Below are 12,783 nucleotides of genomic sequence, written 5' to 3'. Positions count from 1 at the left end.
TTGATAATTTTGGCTACACAAAAATTGACATTTTTTTGCATGAAAAATTATAAACATAGTCAAAAGTGAACTAACAAACCCCAATAATTATCCATCTATCATCTATCTGTCTATATATCATCTCTCTCTCTCTGTCTCTAAAAGTTTGTTCTTAAAATATAAACAGCTTTGAGAAATGAGGCTAAAAGACCAAAAACCTAAAGGAAAATGGGAAATTGTAGTGAATGCAACATTTACAAAAGTGGTATAAAAATGGCCCTTAAACATATGAGATGTTTAAACTCACTCATAATGAGACAATTGCAAACAAAAGCAATACTGAAATACCACTTCTCACCATGATGTTGGTGGAAACCTAATGGCGTAACAAGGCATACTGGCGAGGCTGGAGGGAGACAGTCACCTCACACACTTGTGCCTCCGTCTCTCCCACAGAGCTCTCAGTGTGGGCAGGGCACATTTACCTTTACTGGAAACACTCTTCTCACTGCCAGGAGACACCTGTGGCCCACGATAATTCTCAGAAGGATCGCCATGGAGATTTGCATTAGCACTGGCTTCTTTAATGACAAATATGGAAAAAACGGGGAAAATGTTCTTGATTACACACTTATAAGCATTTTGGTCATTTACTTAAACATGCTAAGTTGAAATGCTAATATCATTTTCAAGTTTTATTTGAAAATATGTTTTGGAAACTCAATATGTGAATACAGAGCCAGGCCTCATCTGACTATTAAAACTACTTATTCACTCCTCCACACGTCCTTTGACTCAACATCCCAATGCTAAGAATTGACCCTGGAGATAATTCCCGACAATATGAAAATACCTGTGCTGCAGGCTGCTCACTGCAGCTGTGTTTGAAATGGCAAAATATTGCAAACAATGGAAAGATACATACAAAAGATAACGGCTGCAGAACTGGGGTAGGAAGAAAGGAACGTGGGCAGGAAAGGAGGATTTGCACGGATCCGTGATTTGCACAGATGTTTCCTAGCTCTGTCTGTGGAGAGGGCCTGGAAGCAATGCTGTGCATTGCACTTAGTGAGCACCCAGTTCTTGGCTCACAATCAGTAATGGTGTTAGTGTTTTATAACCCACAGACTATAGTAAATCCCTAGTAGCCCGTGTAGACAGTAATAAGCAACCGAATACATAAACAGGGGAGGAGGGGGCAGCTCTTTCTTAAAGCAGAATCCCAATTAATAAATGGAGAAGCAATGGCAGAAAGAGAAACTTGCCAGTTGGCAAACACCACACTGACCATCAGGCAGACAAATTCGGAGGTATTCATATTAATTTTAAATAAAATCTTATTCTTGTTTAAGCCCTGAAAAAATCTAGTTCAATCTTTCCCAACTCCAGAGTCTGTCTTATTGGGGGGACTGTTTGGGGTAATGGATTGGCATGCAGATTCCTGGGCCCGTGCAGAAATGCTTGGCTCCTGGTACACCATCAGATACTGGAGTGACCTGGTCCTGTGTGTGGTGAACACCACAGATGTCCTACATGTGTGTCCTGGTGATATGGTTTGGCTCTGTGTCCCCAGCCAAATCTCATGTTGAAATGTAATCCCCAGTGTTAGGGGAGGGACCTGGTGGGAGATGATTGGATCATGGGAGCAGAGTTCCTCCTTGCTGTTCTCATGATAGTGAGTTCTCATGAGGTCAGGTTGTTTAAAAGTGTGTGGCACCTCCCCCTTCACTCTCTCTCTCCTGTCTCCATGTGAAGATGTACTTGCTTCCTCTATGGTCTTCTGCCATGATTGTAAGTTTCCTGAGGGCTCCCAGCCATGCCTCATGCACAGCCTGCAGAACCATGAACGAATTAAACCTCTTTTCTTTATAAATTACTCAGCCTCAGGTAGTTCGTTATAGCAGTGTGAGAACGGACTCATATACCTGGGTATATACATGTGCCCTTTCTGGATTTGAATCTCCAGGGTAAATAGGAGGTATTTTGCCCCTCTGTGGGGTCCAAGTATCTTATCCTCTGAGCCTTTGCACACTGATTTTTTCCCAGCAGACTCATCTGTTGGTGGGAGGCTTTTCTCTACTTCTGGGGGAACCCCCTGGGGGCACTCTGGCTCTCTCTGCACCTGCCCTGGGAAGGAGAAGTGACTTAGCTAAAGCTTTGGGAGAAGGGGCCAGGCATTGTGGCAGCACCTGCCTCCCTGTCTTGGCATCTGCCTGCCCATAAGACATTTCTGCTGTGCTTCCCTGGGCTGTGTTTTTTCCAGGGTCAGCCCCACAGCAGGGGGTGGGGAAGCTGGGGGTCCCTCAGCCCCGACAGAGACTGGGAGATCTGCCCAACCAGGGGAAGCAGGCACATTCTCCCACCAAGGGTTTATCCTCCAGGAAGGAGATGTTTCCGCCTGCGTCTGCCTGCCTCCTACCTCTCCCATTACAGCTGGACTTGGGAAGGGCTAATTACTGGGTTGCATTTACCATCATTGGAAATTTTGTCCTCAATGCCAGGAGAGAATTGTAAATTCTCTAATAATTCATGATAATTCTCAGAACCACCAGCTTGATAATTCTCATCAATACCAGCATCTTCAATGAAGAACATGGAAAAAAATGGAGAAAAGTTTTCTTGATTACACAGGTATAAACATTTTTGGCCCATGCTTTATTTTACAATATAAGGTTGGGATGTTAATATGGTTTGCAAGCTCTATTTGGAAATGTGCGTTGGCAAGTGAATGTGTAAACAGAGTCAGTTGTCCTCTGACTCCCTTGAACTAACAGTGTGGACCTTGGCAGATGGCAGGTGAACCAGTCCTAGGAACTGGAATTTACATCTGGGTGCAAGATTTCAAGAGAGTGCTGAACTTTCCTGCTGCTGCATACATTTTCATGCACTGAGTGGGGATTTCTGATTCCCAGTTCTCTCCTTGGCAACTGTTGATTCAGTACTCTGTCTTGGTTCTGAATGTGCTGTTCTATTTCCTTGCATATGTCTTTGACCATGTGAAGCTGCACTTGGGGAAGGCCATTCTTTGTGTTGGTTCATGACTCACTGTGTGGCCTTGGGCAAGTCATTTGCTAGACCTTGGTTTTACCTTCTGTCAAATGGGGTAATGATAACTGCCCTGCTCTCTCAGAAGCCTTAGGTGAGCATGAAGTGAGAGTGTGGGCGTGTGTGGGAGGAACTGTAAAGTGCTGGTTAGTGCAGGGTTCTCATGTTCCTGTGCCCTGCATTCCTGCAGTGGTTCCCGAGGACGAGAACGTGCCTGAACGTGCACTCCAGAGACCCCAGAGTAAAGGGAATTATCCCTGCCAGTCTACGGTTGACTTCCTCTGTCTCGGGAAGCTGTAGAAATGGTTTTAGATGCCATATTGTTCACATCTGCATGTGCCCTTGCCCCAGAAGTAGCTGGTCTTAATGCTCAAATAATAGGGTAACGTATTCCATACCACAGACCTCTAGGAATAAGGGCAATTAGAGGGTTAGAAAGGGGTATGCTTGCTTTTTTCCTTACGTATTGGTGTTGATAATGTTGTTGCTGTACTTGGCATTTCGGTCGGTGCTGTTTTATTCAGATCCAAAATCTCCTGGACTAGAATTTCATCTTGGGAGAAGCACACAAGAACACGTTAGAGTCAGCCCCACAGGGCTGGCCCTTGTGCTCCTGTCCCCTAAGGCCATCTGTACACACAGTGAATGGGAAACAGGAACTCCCGGAACCCAGGGGATGTGGGACTTGACTTTCGAAAGAACCTTCTCTGGGTGGGCAAGCCGCTGCCTCCCTCAATAATTTCAGAAAAACAGACCATTTGGATGTTTTGGACACTGAACATTGCCCCCCAAAGGTACAAGGCTGGATGCTTGGCCCACACGTGGTCCTAAGTCTCCTGCCCTGGGTCCCTCTGTCCCATCTCTGAGGCTCTCCCAAAGCTGCCCTCCGTGTGTGAGTGAGCGTCGCTCCTGATCTCTGTGTCAACGCAGCCTCACTTTCTTCTTTTACGTCCCTATGTGTCCTCCTAGGGAGCTTTTACCATGAGAGCCCTGAGCTTTGTGTCTGACAGACCCAGAAAAAACACACAGGCTCTGCTCCCACCAGAATGTGATCTTGGACAAATGTCCTCATGGCTCTGAGCTTCGGTTTCCTGTCTGTAAAATGGGGGTGTATGTTTGCCTGTGGGCTTTCCTGAGGGTCCAATAAAGCAGTGTATGCAGAAGGCGCTCAGCACGGAGCCTGGGCCATGGCCAGGTGTTGCGGCAACTAAGAGTCACCGCTGTCTCTGCAGCACAGTCACCAGGCCAGGCTGCAGCGCTGGGCTGGGCAGTGGGTCCTGATTTGCTGGGGCCCTCTGGATTTAGCCCAGAAAGTCCCTCAACAAGGAGCTCCTCACCCCCAGGCAAAGCGGGCGTCTGGTCACTCCAGGACCAGCTCATGCAGAATTCGAGGGTAAAGGGGAAGAGGCTGAAAATGCCACTGGAAATGAAGATGCCACCAATACGACCGAGAAAAATTCTTTGTCCTGGGCTCTTGGTTTCTCGCCCAGCAGCCGCGCTCTCCCTCTTTCTCGCTCACAGAGCTGGGTTTTGGCAATGTGACCCCCAGTGAGGCCCCCTGCGGCCGGGTGGGCTACAGCCCTGTAAGGTAGGAGGAGTCTACCAGCTCTGCAAGGAATTTGCTCCTCCTGATAAAAGGGGAACCAGTGTCCAGGCCTACACCCCCGCCTCCTGCCCTGGGAGTGGACGCGGTGCCTGGCACTGTGGACACCATCCTTGATCATGAGGCACGAGCTTGAGGAGAGGCCAGGACAACCTCAGGGACATGGCCTCGTACCGCGGAACTGCCGGACCAGAGCTGCGTGCCACCTGCCTCTTAGCCGCGGGTGCCCCAGGATCCCAGCCAAGGGGCTGGGCGCTGCCACTCAGGCTCTGTCCGCTGGGGCCAGTGATTGGACAGAAGCACCAATCTTAGGAATTCCAAGTTCCTAAACAGTTGTGGTGTCCAGTGAGACAGGGGTCTTGGAGAAGAGTGGATATGCATTTGAATGGCAAGCATTTACTGTGCACTCTTCTGAACCAGACACTGCAGGGGCACTGGGGTCCAAGGATGGCCCAGCCTCAGTCCCTGTCTCTATCCCACTCTAGCCAGCCATGTCCAGGAGGCAGCATTCTACAGCTGTGACCAGGCACAGCAGGTCAGCAGTAACAGAGCTTCTACCAAGGGCTGATGGGCTCCCAGGGCAAATGGGGGCAGGCAGAGGACAGGATTCAGCTGACCAGCCCTAAGAAGGGAGCCCTCCTGGGGCACTGTCTGAACTTCCTGGCCAACTCTGGCTTCAGTTACCCCATTGTTACTGGGAATCACTCCTATCCATGGTGGATGGGCTGTCTCTGCAACTCTCCATCTCTAACAACCGCACCCACAGTCCCTGACCTGGCCCAGTGTGACCCAGTCCACTCCATGCCTGAAACTGGGAGTGGCCTCCTGGGGACCCAAACTCCTTGAGCTGCAGACACCCTGAGATCCCCTGAGGTGGGCGGATGGTGGCCCAGCTGTGGGGAGGTGCGCTCCTGCTCGGAGAGCAGTCATGGCTTTGGGGGCCAAAGAAAGGCGGGGGGCCGAGCCACCCCACGGTGAGCTGCCCATGGCCAAAGTCTGCCTTGACCCTTCCACGGGCCTCCCCACCCTCAGGGAGATTGGTCAGGGCTAGAAAAACGCTTTAGGTAGAGATGAAGCCAGCAGGTGGAACAAGGTTAGAAAGCTCTTTGTTTTAAAACCAAGTCTAACTGCTGATGGTTGAATTTTTTGAGAGAAGAGAGGCTGAAATACAATGACCAGACCGTCCATCAAAACAGAGCTGACCAGGCTAGGTGCAGTGGCTCGCTCCTGTAATCCCAGCGCTCTGGGAGGCCAAGGTGGGCGGATCACCTGAGGTTAGGAGTTTGAGACCAGCCTGGCCAATATGGTGAAACCCTGTCCTACTAAAAATGCAAAAATTAGCTGGGTGAGGTGGTGCACATCTGTAATCCCAGCTACTCAGGAGGCTGAGGCAGGAGAATCGCTTGAACCCAGGAGGTGGAGGTTGCAGTGAGCTGAGATCTCGCCACTGCACTTCAGCCTGGGTGGCAAGAGTGTGAGACTCCATCTCAAAAAAAAACAGAAAACAAAAACAAAAACAAAAACAGAGCCAACCACACCTTCAGCAGCCAGTCCAGGAGGCTGGCCTGCTCCGCAGTAAGACTTGCAGGAAGTCAGACCTCCTCTAGCAACAACTCAGGCAGCGGAAGCGCAACCCCTGGACCAGGTGGCCCCAGAGGGCCAGGAATGCATTCATCACCGACAGCTCCTCTGGCTTTTGTCCTCACTTCCAACTCGGAGCTGACCAGAGAAAGCCACACATGTTCCCTCACCAACCCCTCACAGCCCGTCTGATGAGCCACCCCCAGCACACCCAGCTGCAGCCTGCACAGGACCTGGGCTTCCTTTGCCCTAGTGAGGCCCCATCCCCTCCCTGACTCAGAGGCTCTGAAATTGCACGTGATGGTGGTGACTCCCCTCCCGCAGAAAGCTCTGGACAGACAGTCTTGGCCTGGCCTGCCTGGGTGGGCTTCGCTGACCTCCACAGGGATTTGAATTCTCACTGTCAACGCTTTCAGCTTTCTACCTAGAAGAAATTTGGAGGTGCGGATAGGGGTAAGAGCTGCTGCCTCCTTCTAGGTTTAGTTGGTCAGGACCCAGGAAAAATATCAGAGACGCCAGCCACTCTTTCCTCTTCCTGAATCCTTTTCTGAGGCTGCTGTTTCTCTGGGGATGGCTGAGACACTGTCTGGAGCAGGTGCTGGTCTCAGGACTAAAACTCTCAGAATCTGGCAACCGCCAGATTCACCAGGAAAGTGAGTCCAGTCACAGCCATTCCTTGACCTTGGGGAGTCTAACTCCTGCCTGGGGCAGTTCCCTTGAGTACCTGGAAAGTGGACGGGGCGGCAGGAGCGAGAATGGGAGCATCCATTCATTCACTGGAGCGCTCACTCATCCATCCATGTAACCTATCAAACACGCAGGCAGGCAGAGTTTTCCCAGGCCTCTCCCACCCAGATGTGGAAAGGGAGCAAAGCCTGACTTCTGACAGTGGCAGCTCCTGGAAAGGGCCCAGCACCTGGGGGCCCTGCATTCCCACGGGAGCCCCTGCTCGAGGCCGTGCAGCCTCCGCAGCCTCCGCAGCCACAGCTCCTGGAAAGGGCCCAGCACCTGGGGGCCCTGCATTCCCACGGGAGTCCCTCTTCAAGGCCGTGCAGCCTCTGCAGCTGCAGTCCTGGGCCCTGCTGGGTGGAAGGTGGCCCCACCCTCTACTCCTGACCCCACTCCACAGGCAATGCTGGCAGAGAGGTCCTGGGAGGTGACTGTTTCCCAAGGGCATTGATGTGAGCAGGGGTCAGGACTGCATGCTCTTGAGTCCCAGCATTCTAGGCCTCAGTTTCCCTACATGTAAAATGAGAGGTCAGAGCAGAACTGTGGGCACTGGCCACACGTTCACACACTGGAGCGTGCTGTCCATGTGGAAATGGCCGTGAAGTGCAAAGGACACATGGAACTGTGGAGATCCAGCGTGACAGAAAGACTGAAACATCTCATTAATAATTTTACACTGATCACATATTGAAATCATCACGTGAAATAAAATGTTATTACAATGAGTTTCATCTGTGTCTTTTTTTCCTTTTTTGAGACAGAGTCTCGCTCTGTTGCCAGGCAGGAGTGCAATGCTGCGATCTCGGCTTACTGCAACCTCTGCTTACTGCAACCTCTGCCTCCAGGGCTCAAGGGATTCTCCTGTCTCAGCCTCTCGAGTGGTTGGGACTACAGGCACACATCACCACGCCCAGCTAATTTTTGTATTTTTAGTAGAGGCGGGGTTTCACCATGTTGGCCAGGATGGTCTCTGTCTCTTGACCTCGTGATCTGCCTGCTTTGGCCTCATCTGTGTCTTTTTAATGTGGCCACTAGACAATGAAAACCATAACTGCGGCTTGTGCTGTGTTTCTATTGGACGGCCCTGGCCCAGGGCAGCGGTTCTCAGCCGGCTGTATTTTAGCATCATCTGCAGAGCCCTAGAGAAGCGCAGAGGCACCAGGCTCAGCCAAACCAGCACGGTCTGCATCCCCGGGGTGAGGCCAGGGGGTCCGTAGTTTCCACCATCTTTCCAGGGGGCTGGCAGGGCTGAGGCGGTGGAGGAGGGGACGGCTCAGCCATGGGGCCTCTCAGGTGCACAGGAATCAGAGGCATCGGGTTGAATGCGGTGCTGGTGCTGGAGGACTGGGCCCGGCTTGCCACTGGGCGTTTCTAACAAGCTCCTCAAACCAGATGATGCAGACGCTGAGGGTCCTTGAACCTCACTTTGAGAAGCAAGGCTCCCAGGCACTTTTTAGGCGTAATGGTCTAAAATTCTGTCTTCCTTAATTTCTTGAGAGTTTTGAGGTTTGACTCTTAAATGTCAGCAGTAAAGCTATGGGCCATTGGAATATGATTCTAGCCCCAAACCAATCGGTTCCCTCCATTGTCTGCAGCTCATACCAGGTTATCTGGGAAACAGCCACAGACAACCATCCAGCCCCCTTCACGTACAGGCCAGAGGTTGATAGGAGGGGCTTCCTTACCTAATAATTCAGACATATCCTCATGTTTTGAACTGAATGGGATTTCAGTAGGTGAACCTAGGAGGAAATAAAAACCCTATAGTTTAACAATGTTCATCGAATTTGCATATTTTTCTCTTTAAATGGATATGGTTTTGTGGGTGCCCACCAGCCCCCTCTAGAGGAAGGAGCCCTGCCCAAGTTCCAGTCTCTCCTGCAGGTGATGAGAGATGGCCCCAGGAAAGTTCTCTGGGACTTGGCTTTCTTGTCTGGAAAATGCAGAGAAACAGCCACCTCTGGGGTGGCTGTGAGGATGGAGGACAATTGCCCAGGAGCTCTGAGCTGAGCCTGCCCTCCTGGTCCCTGGAATCACCCCTTGAGAGGTCAAGACAACATCCCGGTCCCAAGGATGACTGGGCTCACCCAGCTGCTTTGAGGCGAGCAGAGTAAGAGGGCACATTCCTCTTGTGAAAGCAACAGTTTGACCTCCTTCGTGAAAGCCTCCTGCAATGCCTGCACCTGGAGGCTTAGAAACATGTTCTGGGGAAATGGGAAACACTGTGCGATGCTGTGGCTGCATCATGAAGACCTGGCTTCACGGCTCTGTTTTAGGAGGAGCAGGACTCAGAGAGACGGGCCACCCCTCTTCCTCCTCCTTCATAAGCATAGTAATTTCAGGGTGGTCCTGTTTGCAGATAAGAGGTGGAGTCATGTGGGTGAAATGCTGAGGTCTGGAATATGGGTTGTCCACAAGCCCCGTGGCCTCCTGACCTGTGGACTCGGCTGCCTGACTGACGGGAGCTGACTGTGCTGAGTGACCCTGAGAGTGGGTGGCGGTTCTGAGCACTGCTATCTCCTTGGCAGCCCCCACCCAATAGTTCCCCGCTTCTGCCATTCACAGTTTTTCTTTATTGGAGATGTGGCATCTCAGCGTCCTGGGGCATTGCTTTGGCTCAAAGTCAAGGTCAGCCTCTTCCTCCAGCCCTGAGGTTGGGCTCAGCAGGGCCACACACCTTCCCTTTCCAAGTGCACAGAGCTTTCCAGTGGTGGCTTCTAGGATCTGAAGTTCCAACACTAAACCAATGACAAAGCTGATTTCCAAATGGCTTTAATGACAGACAATCTGCATACCAATCGACTCGTCTGCGCACATGCAGGCTCAGAACAATGCGGGAAAATATGCAAAAAGGTCTGAGATGTGATGACAATTGCTTCCCAGTATGCTGACCTTCGGTAAACGAAACAAACAAAGTACAGTTCTCTTTGGATGAGACATTAATGATCATTAAGAATGGGTACAGCTGCATCGTGCAAGTGCTTTGTTAAAAATATTCTTTTCATTTTGTGTCTGTCCCATAATTATAATGGAAGTATTGTGCGAGTCAGCCAGTAAGCATGTGCAGTAAAATATTTGTGTTTTATAACATCCGTGCGATTTTTGAAGTGCATTGTCAAGTGGAGTGGCTTTGCCATATCCTTCCCGTGTCACCTCTGACTTGAGCCTCACGGTTTTAAGGTGCTGCACGCCGTGTAATCGTAAGAATCCACTGCTCTTTCTCGATATTTACATTGTGCACACTCTGGCCTCTGTGAAAGGGTTCCCTGTGGAGTTCTGAGATTTCATTCTGGTTAATTTGGGGAAAACAGCACTGCACCCTTCTCAATCACTAGGACCACGTTAACCGCTCTCCTCTCTCCCTCAAGGTCCAACATCTCAAGAAAGCCACGTAACATGGTCAACTCAATTTCTGAGGCAGATGCCTGAAGTGCCCACTGAGTCATTAAGGCCCAAGGAGGGTAAGGAAACCCAATGTTCCTCATGAGAAAGTGATTTAGAAATGATCCCTTAATTGGTCTTCAAGCTGGGGAAGACCTTGGTCACCTGTTTCAACTGTCTGGATGAGGAAATCAGATCTTGGGAGGTAAGGACTAAACTCTGACCTTTTTTCTCTCTTACCCATTCCTTACACAACCGTGACCTGAATGCTTTCCTAAGGAGTAAGAAGCCAGCTCTGGAAAACAAGAAACAAAGGACCCATTCCTTTGTCTCCTTGAGCCAATCATTCAAGTCTGTGACCAGACTCTCCTCCCTTTTGTGGTTTAAACAGTGCAGTGCCCCCAGCACTCCTTCCTGATGAGAGACCACTGACCATGGAGTGGTTCTGGCCAGTCCATGTAGGACACACAGTGAGGGTTTCCTGTCCTCTGCTTCACCTTTGGATGTCAGAGGCTGATATGGTTTGGATTTATGTCCCCACTCAAATCTGAGGTTGAATTGTAATTCCCAGTGTTGGAAGAGGAGCCTGGTGGGAGGTGACTGAATCATGGGGGCTGACGTCCCCCTTGCTGTTCTCATGATAGTGAGTTTTCCCGAGATTTGGTTGTTTACAAGTGCGTAGCACCTGCCCACTCTCTCTGTTCCTCCTGCTGGCCATGTAAGGTGTACTTGCTTCTCCTTTGCCTTCTGCCATGATTGTAAGTTTCCTGAGGCCTCCCCAGAAGCAGAAGCCTATACAGTTCACACAACAGTGAACCAATTAAACCTCTTTTCTTCATAAATTACCCAGTCTCAAGTATGTCTTTATAGCAGTGCAAGAACTGACTAATACAGAGGGCCAAAAATGCTGCTCTCGGATCGTGCTAACACTGCCATGCTAACACTGCCATTTTTTGAACACATACCCATGAAAAGGCATGGAGCTCAACTGCACATGGGCAAGGTTCTTCTGTTTACTGAAACCCCTTCTAAAACCCTCCTGACCCTCCCCACTGAGGCACTGGCTCTGCTTCTCTCCTTTTTGCTGTGACTTTGCAAGGACCATACAGAGTGGCCATGGTCCAGATCTCCCCAAACTGGCTCCCAGATTTCTCTCCTAGATGTAGTCTCTGCACCCGAGTTCTCTTCGCACCATCTAATCTCTGTTAGCCCCCTTGCACCATTGGATGTGTCCCCCTGGGCCTCCACTCCTCCCCCCACCCCCATTATACCCTTCTCTTCCCACTCAGCCCCTAGACTCCCAACAGTCCCTGGAGCTTTATGGACCCAGACAACCCCAGATCAACTACCTGATCTGAGGCTGAAAAGGAAAAAGACCAACTGGAAACAGATGGGACATTTTATCTACTCAGTGAAGGCTTTGACATATCCAGATGGCTGCTTCAGTCACAGCCTCTGTAAGATTAAATAATATCAGGGGAAAAGAAAGGCTTGAAACTCCCCTTCACAAATGCTGGTTAAGAAAGAAAAATCTTTAGCCCTTATTGAGTGGGTAACCTCAACATATCCCGTTTTTATCAGAAACATAATTCAGATAAAAACATAGAGTGGAGATAAACCAGTGAGTTTTGTGTTACTGTGTTGCCGGACTCATGGCTAAAATTTAAGAATGAAGCCATACAATCACTGTTTTCATGTGTCTGTCTGTATGTGTATGTACCTATGTTACATATATGTGATATTTTTCTACCTCTGGATGGTATTGCCGAAGTAATTATAAAATTCCTTAAAGGAGTTCTATTCAAATTGGCTTAGAGAAAAAAGATGCGCTTGATTAAATATTCCCAGGACTCTCAGAAACAGAGGAGCTAACCCAAATGTTTTTTAAGTTTACATTACTAGGATGGTTGATATATAAAGCTAGTTTGAGATTGTTTGTTAAATAAAGACAGTTTGTCTTTGGAGTTGTCAGCTATAGATATAATGCAGACATAATTTTATTCTACTTGGGTTACTAGCCAAATAAACTTAAAAATAGTTAACAAGGAAATAACTGGAGATGATGGTAGCTTTATTTGGTGTCATAGGGAAACCATCTTTGTAAAATTATGACTGAGACAGTGAAAGAGGTTTAACAGGCTCCATCTTGCTTTTAACCTCCAAGCTGTCCTTGCTTATTCCTGGGCATAGGCTGAACTAACTATGGGAGAAGGTTTATAGTTTATAGTATAAACAAAGACGGTAACAGCCCTTTCCCAAAGCAAACTTCTTCTTGCTTGGGGACTAGACTGCTTTGTAAGACTAACATTAGCCATAAGATTAGAAATTATGGTTTAGAGTCACGCAGCTGGAGGCTACAAGATTCTGACCGTCCCTAAACTGCTCCTAAGATCAGTGCTTGAGATATTTTGCAGACCCTGCCCTTGATGGATCAGCTGGCACCACACAGATGGATAAAGTGGCTC

General features: G+C 49.4%; 1 protein-coding gene across 4 annotated transcripts in view; it reads right to left on the bottom strand.

Moving 5' to 3' along the window:
* Nucleotides 1-12,783, bottom strand: part of SPACA7 (sperm acrosome associated 7) — a 59,139-nt gene that overhangs the window by 33,227 nt on the left and 13,129 nt on the right. For 3 of the 4 annotated variants that reach the window (XM_054446818.2, XM_054446820.2, XM_063650697.1), the window contains 4 exons: nucleotides 8,623-8,679; nucleotides 3,488-3,577; nucleotides 2,451-2,558; nucleotides 465-560 (listed from right to left, as the gene is read on the bottom strand). In XM_054446818.2, coding sequence (XP_054302793.1) covers nucleotides 465-560; nucleotides 2,451-2,558; nucleotides 3,488-3,577; nucleotides 8,623-8,679 — 351 coding nt within the window. The remainder of the gene's footprint in view (nucleotides 1-464; nucleotides 561-2,450; nucleotides 2,559-3,487; nucleotides 3,578-8,622; nucleotides 8,680-12,783) is intronic. The other variant, XM_054446819.2, reaches the window with a different exon arrangement.

This window comes from Pongo pygmaeus, chromosome 14, assembly GCF_028885625.2.
Source record: "Pongo pygmaeus isolate AG05252 chromosome 14, NHGRI_mPonPyg2-v2.0_pri, whole genome shotgun sequence".
In the NCBI taxonomy this organism is placed as follows: domain Eukaryota; kingdom Metazoa; phylum Chordata; class Mammalia; order Primates; family Hominidae; genus Pongo; species Pongo pygmaeus.
The sequence above is the reverse complement of the archived record's forward strand: the minus strand, read 5'-3'. Positions and strand labels throughout refer to the sequence as shown.